Genomic DNA, 20,520 nt, shown 5'->3' on the forward strand with positions numbered 1-20,520 from the left:
CTGGGTGATTTCTTCCATCAAGCGAGCCGGTTTCATTGTGGATTTACTAATATAGGGTTCCAGCCCATCTTATATTTCACACCTGTGCTCAACAAATACCACAAGATCACCCTCTGTCATGTGTACAATTTGTAGCTGGTCTGCGCTTCTTTAAAGGGAAGCCTACTGCAGCTTCCGATTGTTTAAACACTTCGAAGTAATGTGGTCATGTAATAAGATATCAGTTTTGATGCCCCAACATTCGAATATGAAAAGCATTACTGCAGTTACGCTTCTGAGTTGCGTAAATGACTGGAAACATTACGACGGTACATTGTGAAAACACCGTTCAAATGTAAATTGTGTGCCAGACAGCGGCGTGGCCACGGGGTTGGCTAGATGGACACGTACCCATCCCACCCCATCCCTTCCCCAAGGTCCCATCTCCTTGGTGCCCGAGGTAAAAAATAATCCAGACGGTTTAGTGCCATAAAATTAAAAGGAAAGCATGGTTCCTGTGTCCCCATAATGTTCTCCGACCCCCAGTGAAGCGTCCCGGCTACACCGTTAGAGCCAAATAAAACAGTTTTATTTCTATGTTCTCTGTACAGCTGATTGCAGACGGCGCTGCCAAAATGGCGGCATTTGCATCCAGGCGCGGCCCGACGTCTGCCAGTGCAGAACGGGCTTCCACGGGACGTACTGCCAGTCGGCTCAGGTGAGCGCGGCTGGCGGTGGCAGGTACAGACCCCCATCGTCGTCATCATCATCATCATCAAGTGGTACGAGCGGCGGTCTTTTCTCTAATGGACGAGTCGTGACGTCATCAATGAGATCTTCATCGTCTGTTGTTAACTACAATGGTAGAACGTCATCATCTGGTAAGAACAAAATGACACCTTCTAACCCTTTGTTCCTCTTTCAAATAAAATACAAGATTGGCACCCATCCTATGATGGTTTTAAACAAGGAGGGTGGGTTCGAATCCACATAAGGTAACCGCTGATTTCGCAATGGCTACATTGAGTGCTGCCGTCTTGTTACTGAATCACAATGATTTGTGCACTTCATAAATCATGGACTCTGTAAAATCAATGTTTGATGAGCATGGAGGTAGAATTATAACAGGGTGGCTATGGGTATGAGAGAGATTGGCTGTTGCCAGCTTATCCCCTTGCGGGAGCTTTTTTTATGCTCAGTCTCAACAACAAAACAAGGAGAGTAACTTGCCCCAAACCAAACATTTAAAATTTAACGAGCAGAGGCGAACACTTTTAAAAGTGGGTCCCAGGGTCCCCTTAGTGGGTGTCCGAAAACAGGAGGTACTACATTCTAAATCTTGTTATGTTAAACCTTGGTAGGCCTTGGCCCATTTACTATTTCCTTAGTTCTTAATATAGAGGATGCCAAATTTACCACCAAAGAAATTTGGCTTTTCATGGAGTGTTTTACTACGTTCCAGAAGATCTGATGTCAATTTGTCTAACTTTTTTTTTCGTTTTCGAACTGTTTATCAAGTTACACCTACGCTCTTGACTATTTGACCTATAAAGCAATGAACCAAAATTTTTTAAAATAGTAACACTTATTGTTGAATGATCTTCGCCTATATTACACAGTAACACCGCTTTAGTATGTCCCAAGGCATGCCCAGGGCATCGACAAGCCGAACCGCCCCGTGCTTAGGGGCTTCGCGTGGGCAGAGAACACTGGCCGTGCGTCAGCCCGCGCCTCTGCAAAAACAAGCTGCGACCGGGGGATGTAGTGTCACAGAGAGCTCTCTGCTAAGTGTCAATCCGTTTGACATGCCTTCTTACCACAAGGTTATAGTTTGAGCCCTCTGGCAAATTGTCTAACAGTTTGAATTCTTCTCACTTTAAAGGGAAGGTTTAATATAGGCCAATGCTTTTTTTACAAGTAGAGTTTATAGACTCATTTTTGCCTGTGTGAAAGAGTCTAACCACAAGCACTCTTCTAGCAGCCACTATTTTTTTCTCGAAGTGGCATTTCAAACATTTAAGAAGAGTGAGATAGTTCGGAAAAACGACTGATGATGTATATCGAGACCAGGAGCCTCCTTCGTTGAGCTTTTTCAGCCAACAACTTGTTTTTCAAAAATCTGTAATTTGCTTAATATCCGAAAGGGAGCCATTGCCAAAATGCCATATGATCCAGTATTTTCACAGCGTGCATCAAGTATTTTGGACATGGGCTCATAAACGGCTGAGCGGAAAATATTTCTTGTTATTGTTCAGCAGTACAGGGGCTAAACTTGTCCTCTGACCTCTGCGAACTCTGGTTTGGCGGGAGAATCTGTGTTTTGGTGCCTGTGTCACCCCCCCCCCCCCCCCTCATACGACCCAAATTGTACAGAAAGTTCGTAAAATCTATCGTCCTCTTTTTTATCCATTATTCTGGCCATATTAATTTGCCATGTAGATACCTATGATACGGGTTCAAATCCGACTTCGGCGACCTCTGCTAAAGAGTCGTTTCTTCTAGGTTTTCCCTTCCGTTACATTTTAACTGCCCCCCCCCCCCCCAATCGTCTTGAGTGTCTGGTTTCGACAGGCCTCCTGCCTGCATAGAATCGCGTATAGTGGTTGGGATACATTGGTTTCATTACGAGAACAACTTGCATTTAGTGGGATGGCGCAAGATGACGCGGAGACCAAGCTGCAGCCACAGCCGTATCCGCTAATTCTGAAACGGTCTTAAACTTTACCATAGAGAAATGTTTTCAACGGCCTTTATAGCAGTGCAGAAGTTCTGCCCGTGGCCAGCCCGAAATCGTCAATTCGGACGCCGCCTTAACTTTAATACAAAGCAGACCATTATTCGACAGAACTGATGTCTAAAGCAATGACTCATACCCGTTATAAAAGGAATAGTTCATCCCTGGAGGAATCTTCAAAGTGTTGGACCCTTGTTAGTGGACTCGTGAAGCTACGTTCACTCTTCCCGTGTATCCCTCAAATTAAAATAAAAAATGACCTCGAGGTGAGTGAACCTAAAAAGGGCGCAAGACTGTCCAATAACAGTATCCTGTCAAAACAATAGTGTCTCATCACTTGACTATGCTCGTACAGTCACTTTGTGTACAGGGTGTATCTCTTAAAGTGGCAGCGTACCTTAAGTGACCTCGGCTGCATTTGTATATCTATCAAGATCTGTACCAACTATTAATAATAAATAAATGAGCAATTGATAATGGTGGGGACATTCTTATGAAGGATTCATGGGATGCCTAAAGCTTCCTCTTCTCTCGATTAATTATTAGGCTGCATCCGCTATGGTATATATGGCGGCGTTGAAGAACGGGCTTAATTTCGGCTATATTTTCAAATAGGCATGCATGCACAGTCGAAGCATCGGTTCGAACACTGGCTTAGTGTCATAACGGCCTTTACTCACCATTGCCGACATCTTGCTGTTTTCTCAACAGCGTTCAAGCGTCTGTGGATGGTGTTCAGACAACTCGACGGTTCGGAAAACTCGACGGTTCGGACAACGCGACGGTTCGGACAACTCGACGTTGAGACAACTCGGATGGCTGGCTTCGGCTTTTGCTTCGGTTTCGGAAGTTTGCCTTGGCCGAAAGCTTGCATTTCCAATAGAATTTAAAAGTTAAAGCCAGGGCCTAAAAAAAAGTCGAAATCTTTGTTTCGAAAAGGCTCCGTTATGCAGCCTCAGCGTTTATTATTGAACACCCATTATGGGTCAGATTGTGTCGAGATAATAAAGATGACAACTTTTGTATGATTGTGCTTGTTTTTTAGGAATTAGTGGGGCCTGTGGGTGATACTTGACACCTCTGTCATTTTTTCTCAGAAGCTCTTCTGTCTCTTTCAATACGAAAAGGAACTTAAACTTGAATAGGGGCCAACTAAAAATGTCAACACACCACCAGGATCCGCGGCTTAACGGCTCATCGCTGGTCTCTTGTGGATTACATTAATATTGTCCCCGTTTTCAGTTTTGCTTGCCTAAAAAATACCAGTCTTGATTTAGAGGGCATCCTGGAAAGATGCCAGAGTTTCTTTGAGCTTGAAAGATTTGCTGACTTCTTGGTGTAAAAAGGCACAATTTTGTATGAAAAGAATACACTGTCAAAACGTGTTACACTATGTTTCTTATTTACTCTGTGATCAAAAACAAGGTAGACAAAGCAAGGTTTATTGGAGTCGTTGAGTTTGAATCGCGTGCCAAATGTGATATCGACTGAACCAGTGCCACTGCCTAAGGATCTAATTAGTCAAATCCACTGAGTTTCTGCTGACTGTTCTCCCCAGATAGCGATCTTGTTATTGTGTTCACACACTGGGTTTATTCAACAAGGGCTTAGGGGACTCTTGGTGGCGTGCTTTAAATCCCCGCGGGAAACGAGAAGTTGGGAATGTGGAGTGAGATTTTAATCGGGGAAAATTTGCTGTAACAGGAATAACATTTGAAGTGTGGGTTGACGTCTTTATTATACGATCCAAATTTTCTGGGTTTTGTATTTTTCTTTTAATTGTAGTGTTTTTTAATTTTCTTATGTTTAAGTCAATCTTAATTTGAAATAATGGCCCGTTGAAACTTCAATGTACGTGTGACATGGCTACCATAGGTTTAATTTTTAAAGCTCGTTTTTGTTTGTTTGTTGGGTTTGTGTGGTGTTTGTTTGTTTGGGTGTTAGGATTTTGGGTTCGTTGGTTTGTTTGTTTCTTTGCATTGGTGGGGGTTCTTGCCCATTTTAACTGATGCAATTAAACCATCGAGGAGCGCGCGTTCTTTATTCTTCCAGTAAAGGTTTAGCGATTTATCCATGGTTAAACCGAGTAGGTTTGAATGCGTTGCTCTTTCCGCAGAACCAGAAATCAGTGAACCGTTACAGGCGGCAGCTTCATCAATTTTGCAGCAGTCCTCTTTTCAGTCTTTTGTGGGATATTTTGCCAATTAATGTAAAAAGAAGTCTCAGACACATTGGCGCTCAGATTCACTCAACATTGCGAAGTGGGATTTGCTTTCAACTTTGATCTGGAACCTAGATATCAAATCGACGCCAATGTAGCTCGTCGTAATTTTGACTTTCTTGATGTGACCATGGAGGAAGGAATGATTCCCGGATGTTATTGCGAAACACATTTTATTCATGAATTTATTGCTCCGGTTACCTCGATCAACTCATAATTGCGTCTATGAGCTGTATCTATTCTAATGTCTCTCTTTTTAATGTACAGGTTCCACTCTGGCGGGAAACAGCCCCTTGGCACGGTACCACATTAGAGGGCCTTGCTTTAGACGAGTCACCACAAACCAATGCCTCGCCCCGATGTCCGACGCTACCACTCTCCACGACGATTGCTGTGCCACTGTCGGTCAGGCTTGGGGCACTAGCTGTCACATGTGTCCCCAACAACTCGGTGAGTGTCATTGTTGTCCCTAAAGATAAATACACTGTCCCAACAAAATAGATACAAGCACCGGTAGGTGTCACTGTGGTGAAACTATGGTCACTGTGGTGATAGTGCCAACATTGTCATTGTGTCAAATTTGTGAGCGTCACTGATTGTATATTATTCCCCAATTTATTTCAAATTTACCCGGTCAGTTTTCCTTGTCAGTTTTCCTTTGTTTTACAGCTACGTATTGATTTCACATTCAACTGCACAATTCGCGCCAATAACATTAACAGGAATAGGAAGTGAGAAGAAATGCTCAGTTTTAGATTTGAGAGGAAAACCACAAATCATAGGGGGAAAACCCACGCAATCAGGTGGGGACTGAAAACCCATATCAACACGCAAGGCTCGGGTCTGAGGTAAGATTCGAACCGGGGTCTACAGAGGTGAAAGGCAGGGAATGAAACCCCAGAACCAACATAATTCCTGTGTGTTAGTATTACTCAGGTGTTTGGCAGTCGCTATCGCTTGTTTCCCGGCAAGGTGCTGATTACCAATGCTTTCCAAAAGGACTAGTAATATGGACATCACCTCAAATTGGTCCCCCGTGCCTGACAATTAAAACCGCATCCCCACCTCGGACATAACTTCCCAACAAGTGGGTGGGATGCCGATTTTGGACTGAAAGGCAGGAGCTGTCAAAATGCCCAAACTAATCAGGCTGGTGATTTCAAATGTCGTGTCGGCCATTGGACACTTATCCAAAATGTGATTGTCAACAATTCTAAGACAGAATCTTTGAGATAACACCTCTGTTACTGTCCACAGAACTCGTTAACCTCACAGGCCTATTGACATCACGTTCCTCATTCCCAAAGGGTTCACTAATGAAAATGAATTCTAAAACCCTTACGGTAATCTTGGTCCAGTCGAAAAGGTCATGACGTAAATAAATCCTCCAACTTTGTGTGATACGATGAAGAAAGAAAATCCAGTCAACATTTTACTTTTTAGAACTCCTTGAAAAATGAAACCTAGAATCATAAACGTGAAAGTACACTGTGTATTCCTCTGAGACGAAGAAGAGAGCTGGAATTGTATACGGGAAACGATTTATGTCTAGACCCCAGACGACTAATTGCACCTTGGCACACGCAGCATTATGGGGAATAGTTTGCAGCTGTAAGGAACCGATAAGTGAAACCTGTCTACCAAGAGGAAACCAAAATCACGTATAAGGAATCAGGAGAACTTTGAGTTGTAAAAACGAGGGATCTTGCGAGCACAAAGAGTCAGTGACAGTATATACCCTTTTCGAAACAACGGCATCGGCTTTGGATTCTGCGCACGTATACGCAAAGCACGCGCAATTTTCAAAACAACCGCGTGGCCAAGCTAGCCTTAGCCGAATCTGGAGCTGAAGCCGTTGTTTCGAAAAGGGCAATAGTTTTTGACGAAGTACTGGAGGAGTGTGATACTTGTATCACATGGACTTCTGGATCAAAACAAACCGATTTGCCAATTCCCTCCAGAACTACGTAAGAAATGAAAATTTACACGGAGTCTGCTGCCACCTAGCGTTACAATGTCTCCCATTATTTGCTCGTAATGATATGTTTTTTTTTTGTTTTTTTTCAGGACGTGAGAATCATTGCAATAAAGGTTTTAAGAAGGTTACAGTATCGGAAACAATGTGCAATCTGCTGCCACCTAGCGTTACAAAGTCTCCCATTATTTGCTTATAATGATATTGTTTTTTGTTTGTTTACAGGACGTGAAAATCATTGCAATAGCGGTTTTAAGAAGGTTCCAGGTTCGGAAACAAGGTGCATGGGTAAGTACCGGTATGGGTCCTTCTTAAAATTCTTAGGAGCAGTGTGTCTTAGGATAAAATCAGGTTTGTTTTCTTCTCAACTCTCAAGTTGTGGCTGTAGTCTGCTTCCGTGAACTGGTTGTATTAATTATTATTATAACACCATGGCCCAATAACATAAAGCCTGTAAGAATAAAACCTTTCGAAGCACAGAAAGATCTTGCTTTATAGAAACTTGTTACCAGCTGAAATTCCAAAAAGTTAACATTGTTGCATCTGGTGCCCACTCACTTTTTGCCTGGCAAAAACATTTACTAAGCAGTATTATCTGCATAACAGCTTCATAATAAAATTTGGGCCCAGATCCGACCTCCCCAAAGCAGCATTTAATTTCAAGCAAACCTATGAACTCAGGTATGAACTTTTCGTTTAAACAATATACCAAATTTATTTATACAAATTAATGTTTATTTCCAGATGTAAATGAGTGTACGGCTTTCGACAACATTTGTATGAATGGCAACTGCGTTAACACACGTGGTAGTTACCGCTGTCACTGCAGGCCCGGATATTCATTGGATCCGACCGGAACTATGTGCACGAGTAAGTAGACCCGGATTCATCCGGATCACACAATGACTATAAGTGCAGGAGTCATGTATCCTTGGTTCCTGAATAACTGCATGTTGTGGCATACAAAACAATTTTACCAATTAGAGCCGAGGAAATTTAATTGTGGCTGCTCCGCTCGACAATAGCATAGGAAGGTATCAATTATGTCAAGCAAACTGTTTTGCCTTCAAATTTGTAGACTTCAAATAGTTGTTATTCAAAGTTTGATTGAGTCTGACCTGGAGACAATTGGGCTACGTTGCACTTCCTTGAACATATTTTGTAATTTTTTTTCGAGTTATGACCTTTTTGGTATATTTAACCACATTAAATTTTAAATGTTTAATCATGTCACGTCACGGAATCACACAATATTGACGACATTACACTTTTAAAGCACTGGACACGTTTGGTAATAATTGATAGCATAACAACTTACTTCGTAACGAGCAATGGAGAGCTATTGATAGTAAAAACATTGTGGGAAATGACTTCCTCTGAAGTAACATAGTTTTTAGAAAAAAGGTTAGTTTCTCACTCAAATAATAAAATACTTCTGCTGAAGCCTTTTATGATGCATCTGAAAGCACAAAAAGTAATGCAACTAAAAAGGTGTTTTTCTTTGATTATTCTCTTGCAACCTCAGTGACTCACTGATGAGCCCAAATTTCCACAGATGTTTTATTGTTTGAATAAAAAAAAATTATGTTGGGATACATCAAACGGGTCCAGTGCCTTTAAAGGGTTGCGTTCGGAACAACAAAGCATAAAATGTGAGGGTCTGTGAATTAATCACTTATCTGGAATTGTCTCTTTTTCATAACAAAGTGGAGGCCAAACGGAGATGTTTCAGACGGATATACGACGGTCGATGCCTGGCGTCGAGCGCCTCTGGTCGGCCGACTACACGAATGGAGTGCTGCTGCGGAATCGGCTTGGCATGGGGCTCAACGGCGTGTGAGCTTTGCCCGGCCAAAGGATCTGGTAAGAGTGATTAGAGCTTCGCTTATTACATACTTCGGCAAAGCTTTTTTTCTTGTTTTTTCAAATGTTTTATTAAGCGGCAAAATCCTCGGGTATGACTCCAATTGAGTTGCCATTTCTTTGTGTATTTGACAAGATTTTAACAAGGGACCCTGGGCGAGACTGTGACCTGTCATACGAGGTACACCTTGTAAAACTGTACACCCATGCTACAATTTACTCGTGTGAACAGGGCTTTAGCTACATAACACAAAGCATACCAATCCTTTAAACCGCCATATCAACTGAGATTCGAACATGGACAGCTGTTGTTTGATATTTTGGGCAGAGCTTGGTGAAATAAATTAAAGTATGTGATACTTAGCTACACAGTCTAATTCACATTGATTTCCAGCCGATGTGCTCTACATAGTTCCACACCTGAGTCAAATTACGGAGGGATATTTGTGGTGTGGCGCGTAACCTTTCATTTTGTGCACTGCAACACCTCATACATTGTCTGGATGACTAGGCATTTTGGAGCATCATGAAAAAAAACACTTCCGTTCCAGCATTCCGAGACGGTTTATAAAGCATGTTCTACCCTTGCTCTGTGATTTTGATTATGTGTTTACGTGACCATCCTGTTTCGATGATCATGAAACGGGCCATCGCAAATAGTACGTGCCCATACGTATGCGACATCTTACGAATGCGCACAAAAAATAATTCGAGAAAAACCCTCAGGCATCGCACAAAAAGCACGGCATCGAATACGTATGCGTACATTTTGAGATATTATGCGATATCCGTCCCGAGCTCCGGCCCCGCTGGTTACGACACTAAGTGACTTTTGCTGTATAAAAAAATAAAGCAAAAACGGTTAGGGGGCCTATTGCCGTTGGCTGCGAGCAATGACAACGTTTGAGAATCATAAGACCATTTTGTGTCCCGGCTGTTCCGGCCGTAGCCACCGCCGAAGCCATCTGATAAGGCTCGTCGATCTCAAGATTGGGTCGGTCGTGCGGGTAAAACATTGACGCGCGATTATTATAACGAAAAGTGGATAAATTAATAAAATAATAAATAAAAAAGTGATTAGAATCGCTGCGGCTACGCTGTCGGTCAGCAGCATACGAGATGATGATGATAAACAATGGAAAAGTGCGCGTGTACGCGCTGTGCAAAGCTCTCAGCCATATGAATGACCTTTCACACGCGTGCAAGTTTCATCAAAGATGGTGGTCAATGACGTCATGTGCCGACTATACTCTGCCCTTATTGCTGTCTATCCCAACATGCTAACCTGATATATAACCTATTGTTCTCTCCTTTACCCACTCTCTGCAGCTGAATATCGTGCTATGTGCCCACAAGGTACGGGATACCATTATGTTCCTGGGAAGAGCCTATCTAGTAACGGTAATAAATTTCCACTTTTCCCTCCACTCTTCACCAACCCTTCTGACTGCCTTCACCATCTTTGCCGTGTAGCACAGCACGCATGCGCAGTGAAGAGATATGCACACACACATACACCCCATCAAGCACGTTTGTTCACCTGTAACTACCTACCTACCTCCTCTTGTTGCACAAATTGTCTTCCAGTGTGCTAAACAAAATAAAGGGAAGACAGCGGCTGCAATTGAAGTGATGTGTTTAATGTGTACTTTCCCGCCCTCTTCGTGCATTCTGACTGCACCGTTTTACTTGCACCACCGTTGCATTGTCTGCACAGCACTACTATAGAAACATAGGCTATTCTGTTCTATAAAAAATATGAAAATACAAGTTACACTAATAACATACCGGACAACACTTAGAACACCAACACTTTCACTCACAATATTACACCTTTGTGTAGGCCTATAGTCACTAGCTAACTTCTATAGGGTAATCCCATATTTTTTATTCTCAATTGAGTTTCGCACGTCAGCATAGGCATAATAATATGGCCTATAATTATGGCCTAATTGTTTACAATTTTGTGTAGGACATCATAATGTTATTACCAATAGGCCTAGATTATGGAATACCGTATCTTCAGAGTCGGTAGGCCTACTCGTCGTGCATCATAAAAGAAACTTTCAACCCCTACTACCTGCCCAATAGTGTGGTGTGTGCGTTTTTACAAGTCAATCAAAATAGATAGTATAGTATTCCGTTGGTAGATCGCTGTACACTCTTTCCTCGTGTTTTGTCATAAAGTCTTGCATTGTTCTAGTCAGAGGTCGAGTTAACCAACGACGGCGGACGAGCTGCACATGACGTGAGACGAGTCGACACGATGTTAGGGCATTGTCGTAATGTGTACAGGTGCATGTTGTAGGCAAGGCCTGTGTAGAAAGTATGATTGGGCGTGCATGATCTTCTTTAAAACCGCCCTGTTTTATCAGGATTGTGGCTGTGTGTATGCACGGTTTGTGGTCTAGAAGGTGACCGTCTAATAGGGTATGAGAAATATTTCATAGTAAGTGTGAATTGCTCTTATTCCATGACAATTCATTTATGTCGTCTTTACTTGAACAAAAACCCAGTTTCTTTTTCCGACGGTTTGGGAAATAACACAGTCTGAATCAGTTTCCTGCTTATTTCGATTGCGGCTATCAAAATAAATAATGGATAAGGATTAGGAAATAAATGTTGTTGTTTTAATACCAAGGATCCGGTCGTTTGATGCTATTTTTCAAAAGTTAGTTAACTTTTAATGTTATTTTCGATCAGGTGTTCCGCCCAAACAACCCGTTCTTGTTGTTTTTCGCATAGGCCTAAGCCTATAACATAAGCTAATAATAAAAAGTATGTATCCTCTACACAATGACATATAAACTGTGCTCACAGCGGCTCTGGGAGGACTTCCAATCTTTAAATTTGAAACGGAACAATTTGAGACGACCGTAAAGTGGAAGGAATCCGCTACCAACTAAACAAGACGGAGCACGTTCGGCATTGAAGCGAATAATATCCTGGTTGATAGAATTTGATTTCCTTGAGGTAATGACAGTTTATTTTGGGTTTTGTGAAGAGTAGTCACTTCCATCCTCCAACCTCAACACACTATGATCCCCTCCGATATCCCGCTACCCGAACCTGCTGGGTAGTCCCGTTTTAGCGAACACTTGCGGTAGTTTTTGTGGAAACCGAAGTTGGTGTGAATATTTGTTGGAGGGGGGGGATCATTGGGTGGGGATCTTTTAAAATGTTTTACCCTTCGACTTTAGAAATATTTGCTGACGTAAATTCGCAGGTGTGAAGTTTAGGGTCTTATCATTATATGAACCAATTCATATCAATCCCCGTATTATACCTTGTTAAAGACACAGGACACTATTGGTAATTGGCAAAGACTAGCCTTCACAGTTGGTGTATCTCAAAATATGCATAAATAACAAATCTGTGTAAATTTCAGCTCAATCGGTCGTCAAAGTTGCGAGATAATGAAAGAAAAAGCACCCTTGTCACACGAAGTTGTGTGCTTTCAGATGCTTGATTTCAAGACCTCAAATTCTAAAACTGAGGTCTTGAAATCAAATGGTGGAAAATTACTTCTTTCTCAAAAACTACATTACTTCAGAGGGAGCCGTTTCTCACAATGCTTTATACCATCAACCTATCCCCATTACTCGTTACCAAGATAGGTTTTATGCAAACAACTATTTTGGGTAATTACCAATAGTGTCCACTGCCTTTAAAACATGATGAGAGGTTGTTAAAGGAACACGTTGCTTTGGATAAGTCGAGTTGGTCTTTGAAAAGCGTTTGTAAACGTTGGTTATAAAATGCATATGGTTGGAAAGATGTTTTAAAAGTAGAATACAATGATCCACACACATTTGCTTCGAAATTGCAAGGTTTTCCTTTTACTTGGCGAACTAACACGGTCGGCCATTTATGGGAGTCAAATTTGACTCCCATAAATGGCCGACCGTGTTTGTCGACGAGGTAAAAGGAAAACCACGCAATTTTGAGTGATACTTGTGTGGATCATTATATTCTACTTTTAAAAATATCTTTCTAATGATATGCATTTTATAACCAACGGTTATAAACGCTTTTCAAAGACCAACTCGACCGATCCAAGGCAACGTGTTCCTAAAGAGGATCCTAAATAAAGACATACCCTAATTTGCAAGTTCTTTCAAAAGATGCTGAATGGCTTTCGACGATAATTGTATTCCCGGTCCCAGCACCTGCATGAAGTGTTACAATGACCACTAGTGACAGCAAACTTCCGAACTGAAGGTTGTTTTATATTAAGTTATTATTGTCACCCCGGCACCACCTGAGCGGAACTTCTTTCGTGTCGTTTTGAAACCATGTTAGGCCTAAAGTTAACTTTTTAATTATCAGCTAATGACCAACACTTAAACTTTAAACTAAAGCTGAATTTCCTTTTTGATTAAGCATAATTACTAAGTGTATATTTGTTTTGGTTACTTTGGTATCTAGTTGTGTATCGGTCTATTGGGTTTAGTACTACAACATACTAAACCCGCCGAATTTGAGAAGCAGCCGTGTGTTCTTTTGGGGTGTTCTATTTCTATGGTGCAGAGCCAGTCGTGCTAAACGGAGCGCCCCCATGAGTTAGGTTTTGATAAGGTACAAAATGGCGGCCTCTACAAAAAAATCTGTGAAAAGTTGTGCGAGTATGGCTGCGTTGCAATCAACGCTACTACTTCATACTATTTACAAAGATGTGATGCGAAGTACATTTATGAGGCTTGATTTAGGGCATGTAGGGTAAGCCTTGTTTTACTTTTCAACTAACTGAGAAACTGAAACTGAGAACAAAACGCGAGAAGGGTTTTTAAACCCAGCCCATGTGCGTGTATTTCTGACAGTCGTGCGCAGTGTCGGTTGTGTGGGAGTAGGCCTAAACCAAATTTTGAGAGTAACATATTCTATGATTAGACGATACGAGGCAATACTTCTTATTCATGAACACGAGGGTCTACAGATCCTTACCCGGCTGCCGTTTTATCTCCTTTATATTTATATATATCAAATATAATTATATCATTTGCTTGTCCCCGTTCAGTTCAGGTCAGTGAGACTGAGATACAAGGGTTGACAACAATTTTTGGACAAAAATAGATGTCTTATACCCTTATAATGTTATGAAGAGTCACATACATACATGCGCTCTGGCTTGGGAACTATCTTTATATTACCGTTTAACAAACTGTCAAAATCATGAAAAATTAAAAGTAAGCCATTCATACTATCATAGGGTCTGTACTGGTCTGTGGCCTTTGTGTGGGTCCTGACAACTGTGCTCGCTACACTCAATTTTAGTGCCCTTTTTCTGCACGAGTGTGCAGTGTTCCGTCCGCGTGATGAAATAATGTGCATGTAAACTTGCCTTTTTATTTAATGGTAAAAATTTAGCGTTTTAACTACCAATTTCTCAAGAAAACTATTTTTAAAAGGGGCATAAAGTCTCACATTCATAACAAAAATCTAATCAGCGATAGTGATAAAGTAGTCTGGTAGTTGCCGGATACAGAAGTCTTCATAAGAAGTTACCCTTGAAAGTTGTACATTTCATTGAATTCATTGGAGGTTTTCCCGTCTGGTCTTCATTATGTTTTCCTGAAAATGTAGTTATTTGTTTAGGTCTCCTGATGAAAATTTTTTTCTTCACAAGAGAATTGGCCTTGGTTAAAAAGTAATTTATGATCACTCTTCCTCATGATTAGTAGACACTCTCTCTCTCCACCAAGCTTCCAAACTAAGTTGAAATATCACTTTTTCACTCTTGGCTTTTAAGTGCCATAATTAGCGGAATCCTTTTCTATGCCACAGAAGTGTCTTTCTGACAGACATGGGGCAATACAAATTTCCATTATTACTATTATTACCAGCAGATAACAATCATCGTAGCAACACCAGACAGTTACATTACAAAAATACAAGTGTAGAGTATAACAATGAGAAATAAAGTGCAGCATTGTCACATATTTAACTAGGAATGTTCATTTAGTTTATAAAGGGAACACAATTTATCGTGGATTTAAGAAGTTGTATTGACAACAAAAATTGTACAGATCTGACATGTCTGATGTTTTTACTGATGGTCTGTGAAGTGTTGCTTAACCCCAAATCAACTTAAACATTCAACATAACAAATTACAGACTTAAATACTGTCCACAAATGTATCACATTTTATATACACAAACACAAGTTTTTATTTATCATATTTTTTTGATATTTTATTTAAACTTAAATCTGAATACTCATTTATTTAGTTTATTGATTTTATTAATTTTTTGCTTGCCAAAATAAGTAAGTAGTTTTGTGCATGTTAAAAAAAGTATATAATTTTTTATTTTTTTCATTCATCAGTAGTTTTTATTAACCTGGCCTATAGTTTGATTTACTTTGATAAAACATTTTACAGCTATCCCTAAATATTATTCTTCACTTAGCATAATACATACATACCTCTTACAATTTAGCTTTCACATGCTTGATAACATTTCTTTCTTTTTATCCTAAATATTTTTATTTTATAGAGTGCTGTCAGAGATTATTTTATACAACAATTTTTCAACTTGTTAAAATAATATTTCCAAACTTTCTTATTTTGAAACACCAATCTTGTTCACGGCAAACTTTGATTAAAATTAGATATTGTACTTCTAGGCATATAGAGGAAAACAAAGAGTTCTACAAACCTAGTATTTGGAATTAAGTTTATCTTATCATTGCACTTGCAGATGATTGTTAAATGAGGTTACATGTAGGTTAAATGAGGTTTGGGGAGTATTGCCTATCGCCTGATTTGTTTCCTGGCTGGTTATTCGATAATGAAGTATACCTATTAATGACAGTATGAAGATTTTTCCTAGAAAACCTTAACTGGGCAAACCAAGTGGATGTTGATAATTACCGTGATTTGTTGTTTATTGTTGATGTTTTAATCAAGTTTTCTTTACCTTTTCTTGAATTGATATTTCACTTTGTTGGGGTGGGTGGGGTAACTTAGGGAGGGGGGGGCTTTGCAACCACACCATGACTGCCATTTTATAGATGGTTAGCTTGGGGGCCTCATAAGCCACTTTCTTCATTTCACCCTCTGTATTCATATTTTCTTCTTCCGTTTTTTTTTGTTTCCCCAATTTCATGTTCTTTTTCCCAACAGCCATTGACCCTAATGCATGTGAAGAAAATAGTCTATTGTGTACATATGGGGACTGTGTTAACACACAGGATGGATACAAGTGTAACTGCAGAAGGGGATTTAGATCTATCAATGATGGACAAGCTTGCGAAGGTAGGGTTCTTTTCTTTTTCCTCGGGGTTAACTGTTAATTTCTTACATTTTACCCAATAGGCCTATTATGCCTCTCTGATATGCTGATTTCTATTGTGGCATCAGTTGAAAGGGAATGTATACGTTTGGTAATCACTTTTTAAAGACACTGAACACTATTGGTAATTGTCAAAGACCAGTCTTCTCACTTGGTGTATCTCAACAAATACACAAAATAACAAATCTGTGTAATTTTCAGCTCAATTGGTCATCGGAGTTGGAGATAACTATAAAAGAAAAAAAACACCCTATGACACACGAAGTTGTGTGCTTTCAGATGCTTGATTTCGAGACCTCAAATTCTAAATCTGAGGTCTCGAAATCAAATTCGTGGAAAATTACTTCTTTCTCGAAAACTACGTCACTTCAGAGGGAGCCGTTTCTCACAATGTTTTATACTATCAACCTCTCCCAATTAATCGTTACCAAGTGAGGTTTTATGCTGATAATTATTTTGAGTAATTACCAATAGTGTCCACTGCCTTTAAAATGAATGGGAAAAAAACCTTACATGGATAGAAGTACAGCAGCTTTGGATAGTATAAAGTACTTTGAGAATCATTTCACTTCAAAGTAATGCGGTTATGGAAAAAGCTTTAATACCCCCAAAATGTGAAACTGGGAAACGCTACTGTCGATGCATACATGATGATACGTTTCTCAGATTGTTACGAATAATATTTCCCATGGGTCATATACCAATATGGTACTTTGCTTACGGTAAGCAGAGCCATGAAATTAGGCCCGGGTTAGCTTGTCCTTTCACTAATTCACAAGCTTCCCACTCGTCCGTATTTTACATAATTAGGGATGATTCTAAAGAACTGATCTAGCCAGCCGGACCACTTTGAGAGAATTTTGACTGGTCCCCCTGGTGTTTTGACAAGCCATTTGGTCAGCAGACCGTTGTTCCAATTGGTCAGTTAAACCAATACCAGTTGGTGTAATTCTTTTTTTAAGGGTTTAAAGCAAGTCTGAAAACAGGGTATCAGGTTTCAGAGTTATCCACAGATGTCTATTAGTGTGTATGACTAGATAATAACATATGGTACCACATCTGGCATTGTTTGAAGATGTCATTGTGAACACATCTGTTTCTTATTATTATCATACCTTTTTTGTTTTTACAAGACTTATTTTTTTCTTTCTTTTCTTGTATCGTGCATCCTGAATTGGGTCACGCGTAAAGCCAAACAAAAGTAGAAATAAAAAATAAACTAAATAAACATGGAATTCATTTCCAGATATTGACGAGTGTCGAGAAAATCAGGATATATGCCACGGTGGACGCTGCATCAACTCGATGGGTAGCTACTTCTGCAGATGTACAAACAGCGGAGGCCTGCAACAAAACGGCAACATATGTCGAGGTGAAGATGATAAACCATAAACCAGCTGGTCGTAATAAATGCAAAAGGCACACACAAAATCCTTCTTATGCCTGGCAGTTTGTATTGATTCAAGAAGCTAATGGGGAAACAAAGTTTTTTGCTCTACTGCATGATACACGAGTGTTGTGTGTGTTCGTGCAGTTTAATTACTAACATCAGTTTGGTTGTTTTAGATTGACCTGTTCATGTTTCAAAGCTGACATTGACATTGGGTTGTTGGAATGGACGATGGCAATGATCTGAAACAAAATAAAATGTAACATACGTCCTTGTCAGAGTAAACTATAAATGTCCTCATTTGATCTTGTTGCACTTTCATTGAACTGTAAGCTGTGTCTGATTTAGCGGCTTTGGCTTGATTGTCATGTGAACATTGGGTTGAAGCATAGGATGCCCGTAGCAACAGCCTTAGGAACAGCCATAGCCATATCAGCCAATTCAGACATGGCCATAATACAGTGCAGTGATATTTACCTTGACCAGGATTCACAAAAGGTTCTTTTTAAAAAGCGACAATATTAATTTACCAGTAAACACTTTTGATGAGCAAATTTTAATCAGGAAACAATCGGTACCCCAGACATGGTTTTTTGGCTGGTTACCATCTTCCTGGTAAGCAAAATGCGTTTATGCTAAAGCCATTTTTTGTGCTTTAGCAGCTCAGAGAAATTAGGCCCTGGCACCCTGTATGTGTAGCTCAGAATATTCAAGCAATAGCTAGAAAGGGACGCACTGGTGACCTCAGGCCAGCTTGTGATTGAGTGTAGAACTGTGTGTGCCCAATTTCATAGGCTTTAGGGAGTGTTGTAAACTGTTATTTTGTGTGTTTTCTTCTACCCACAGATATCAATGAGTGCTTACAGAGTCCATGCGGAGTGAATGCGTGTCTGAATACGTATGGCAGTTACTACTGTATGCCGTCATCATGCATCAAGGGGTATCACTATGACAGCAGGGCACATCACTGTAGAGGTAATTGCTCAACACTGAAATAGGGTGCCCACTTTGCAGGCCGGGGAAACTTACTAAATGCTATGGAGGGATTTAACAGCCTTTCTTTGCTGTATGTTTTGACTTGCCTAGTCATGCCTTCGTCTACACCTCCTGTCATAAACAGAGTGTGGGTTCAAGTCTCGGTCGTGACACTTGTGCCCTTAAGCAAGACACTTGACCGGTATTGCTTTGTCGTTCCAGATGAGACATAACGTCATAGGTCATGTGTGTTGTGTAATAGAGGTAAAAGAACCCATTGCACGGGGTCCGCCCCGGTGTTTCTGGTTTGATAGCAGCATACTGCGCCACAGCACTTTGTAAACCATTACATAGTGCTTTGTAAAGGACAAAGGTTTCACACTTCAGGCTGAGAACTGTCTGGCATGTTTTGCTTACAATCTTTTATTCTTTCTTCAGATATCAATGAATGTAATGATGAAGATAGTTGTGTGAATGGCCAGTGTGTCAACCAACCAGGATCCTATCGCTGTGTATGCCCGACAGGAACACACATGTCTACAACGGAGGATAACACATGCATTGGTCAGTATTATCAGCAGGCATGATCTTCTTCCTACTATAGGCTGTTTGGGGTTTTTGCCTTTTTTTGGCCCTTGCACAAGTCACAAACATCATCATTAAAGGCACTGAACACTATTGGTAATTACTCAAAATAATTGTTGGCTCCCTCTGAAGTAACTTCCTTTTTGAGAAATAGGTAACTTCTCACTCAAATTCAAAAAAAAGTAATGCAACAAGAGTGTTTTTTCTTTCCCTTGCAAATTCGATGACCAATTGAGCTAAACTTTTCACAGGTTTGTTATTTTATGCATAATGTTAAGATACACCAAGTGAGAATTTACTGGTCTTTGACACTACCAAACAGTTCCAGTGTCTTTAATAAGGGTTAAAAGTCCAAAATACCTACATAATGTGCATCAGAATCTGCCAACTCTCCCCGATTCTGCGGAAAGTTCCCTGAAAATAAACCAATCCTTCCATGTTCTGATCAACAAATTTGAAAATCTTCCTGATTATGGAAACTTGTTCCCTTTATGTTGAATGTAATTCTAAATATTTTCCTGATTGCTGCACAAAATCTCCCAGAACTTGAATTTGATGCTCTTATTAACCACTCGGCCGTGACACCCTCTGAATCCACAGTGCAATTAAGCTTCCAATCTTTTTTCCCCGCAGATGTTGATGAATGTAGCGAGTCACCTGAAGTTTGTGGTGGAAATGGAATTACTTGCGCCAATACCTTTGGTAGCTACACCTGTGAGTGCCCCAATGGTGCCATGTATGTTGAAGACATGCCCGGCTGCATCTACATGGACACCTTTACTGTTGGTAAATATACAAAATAACTTCTTCTACCACGCTCAGTGTTGTAGCCACAGTGGGCGGTACCAGGTTTGCGGCCTGCCTAGAACTAACAAATTTGGCACAGCACTCGCAGCAAAATACACTGTGCGGCCCAGCACAGATTTCCCCCAGATGGTACTTCAGCAATTATGGCCCCATTTCTAAACATGAATAATTTTGTTGAACTGCTCGCCCTTGGTGGACTAGATTGGATTTAGAGCCCACCACTAAAATTGGTCTAGCTTACATTACTGTCCATGATCAATATAATTTTCAAATGTTTGCTATTTTTTTTTTTGCACTGTCAGCAGTAAAAACACATTTTAGGGAAAAATTACTGAGTTACGAATCTCTTATTGAGATTAAGCATACCAGTTGTTTCTTTGTTAATGTGAGGGATTATTTTCTCATTTTATTTGTATTGATTCATTATTATTATTCTTCAATTTTTCTTTCCAAGAAACAACGCCAGCTTCTCCCGCGACGCCCGATGAAGAAGAGCAAGGTCCAGAGAGGAAGGACTGCTACGCTTCTGTTGACGACCCCAATTTCTGCAGCAATACTTTATCCTCTAATGCTACCAGGCAGGAATGCTGCTGCAGCGTGGGTGCTGGCTGGGGAGATGACTGCCAGCTCTGGATTTGCCCGCCGGAAGACTCATGTAAGTCACTCAAAGTGAGCTAGTGCCAATAATTTCATAAAAG

General features: G+C 40.4%; 1 protein-coding gene across 2 annotated transcripts in view; it reads left to right on the top strand.

The window, feature by feature from the left end:
- The first annotated feature begins 735 nt into the window (after positions 1-735).
- LOC117290807 (fibrillin-1-like) overlaps positions 736-20,520 on the top strand; it is a 49,510-nt gene continuing 29,725 nt past the window's right edge. For both annotated transcript variants that reach the window (XM_033772372.1, XM_033772379.1), the window contains exons 1-12: positions 736-860; positions 5,202-5,384; positions 7,135-7,197; positions 7,654-7,779; positions 8,617-8,772; positions 10,102-10,173; positions 15,897-16,028; positions 17,312-17,437; positions 18,302-18,430; positions 18,869-18,994; positions 19,649-19,801; positions 20,277-20,477. In XM_033772372.1, coding sequence (XP_033628263.1) covers positions 809-860; positions 5,202-5,384; positions 7,135-7,197; positions 7,654-7,779; positions 8,617-8,772; positions 10,102-10,173; positions 15,897-16,028; positions 17,312-17,437; positions 18,302-18,430; positions 18,869-18,994; positions 19,649-19,801; positions 20,277-20,477 — 1,519 coding nt within the window. In that variant the 5' untranslated portion in view covers positions 736-808. The remainder of the gene's footprint in view (positions 861-5,201; positions 5,385-7,134; positions 7,198-7,653; positions 7,780-8,616; positions 8,773-10,101; positions 10,174-15,896; positions 16,029-17,311; positions 17,438-18,301; positions 18,431-18,868; positions 18,995-19,648; positions 19,802-20,276; positions 20,478-20,520) is intronic.

This window comes from Asterias rubens, chromosome 1, assembly GCF_902459465.1.
Source record: "Asterias rubens chromosome 1, eAstRub1.3, whole genome shotgun sequence".
In the NCBI taxonomy this organism is placed as follows: Eukaryota; Metazoa; Echinodermata; class Asteroidea; order Forcipulatida; family Asteriidae; genus Asterias; species Asterias rubens.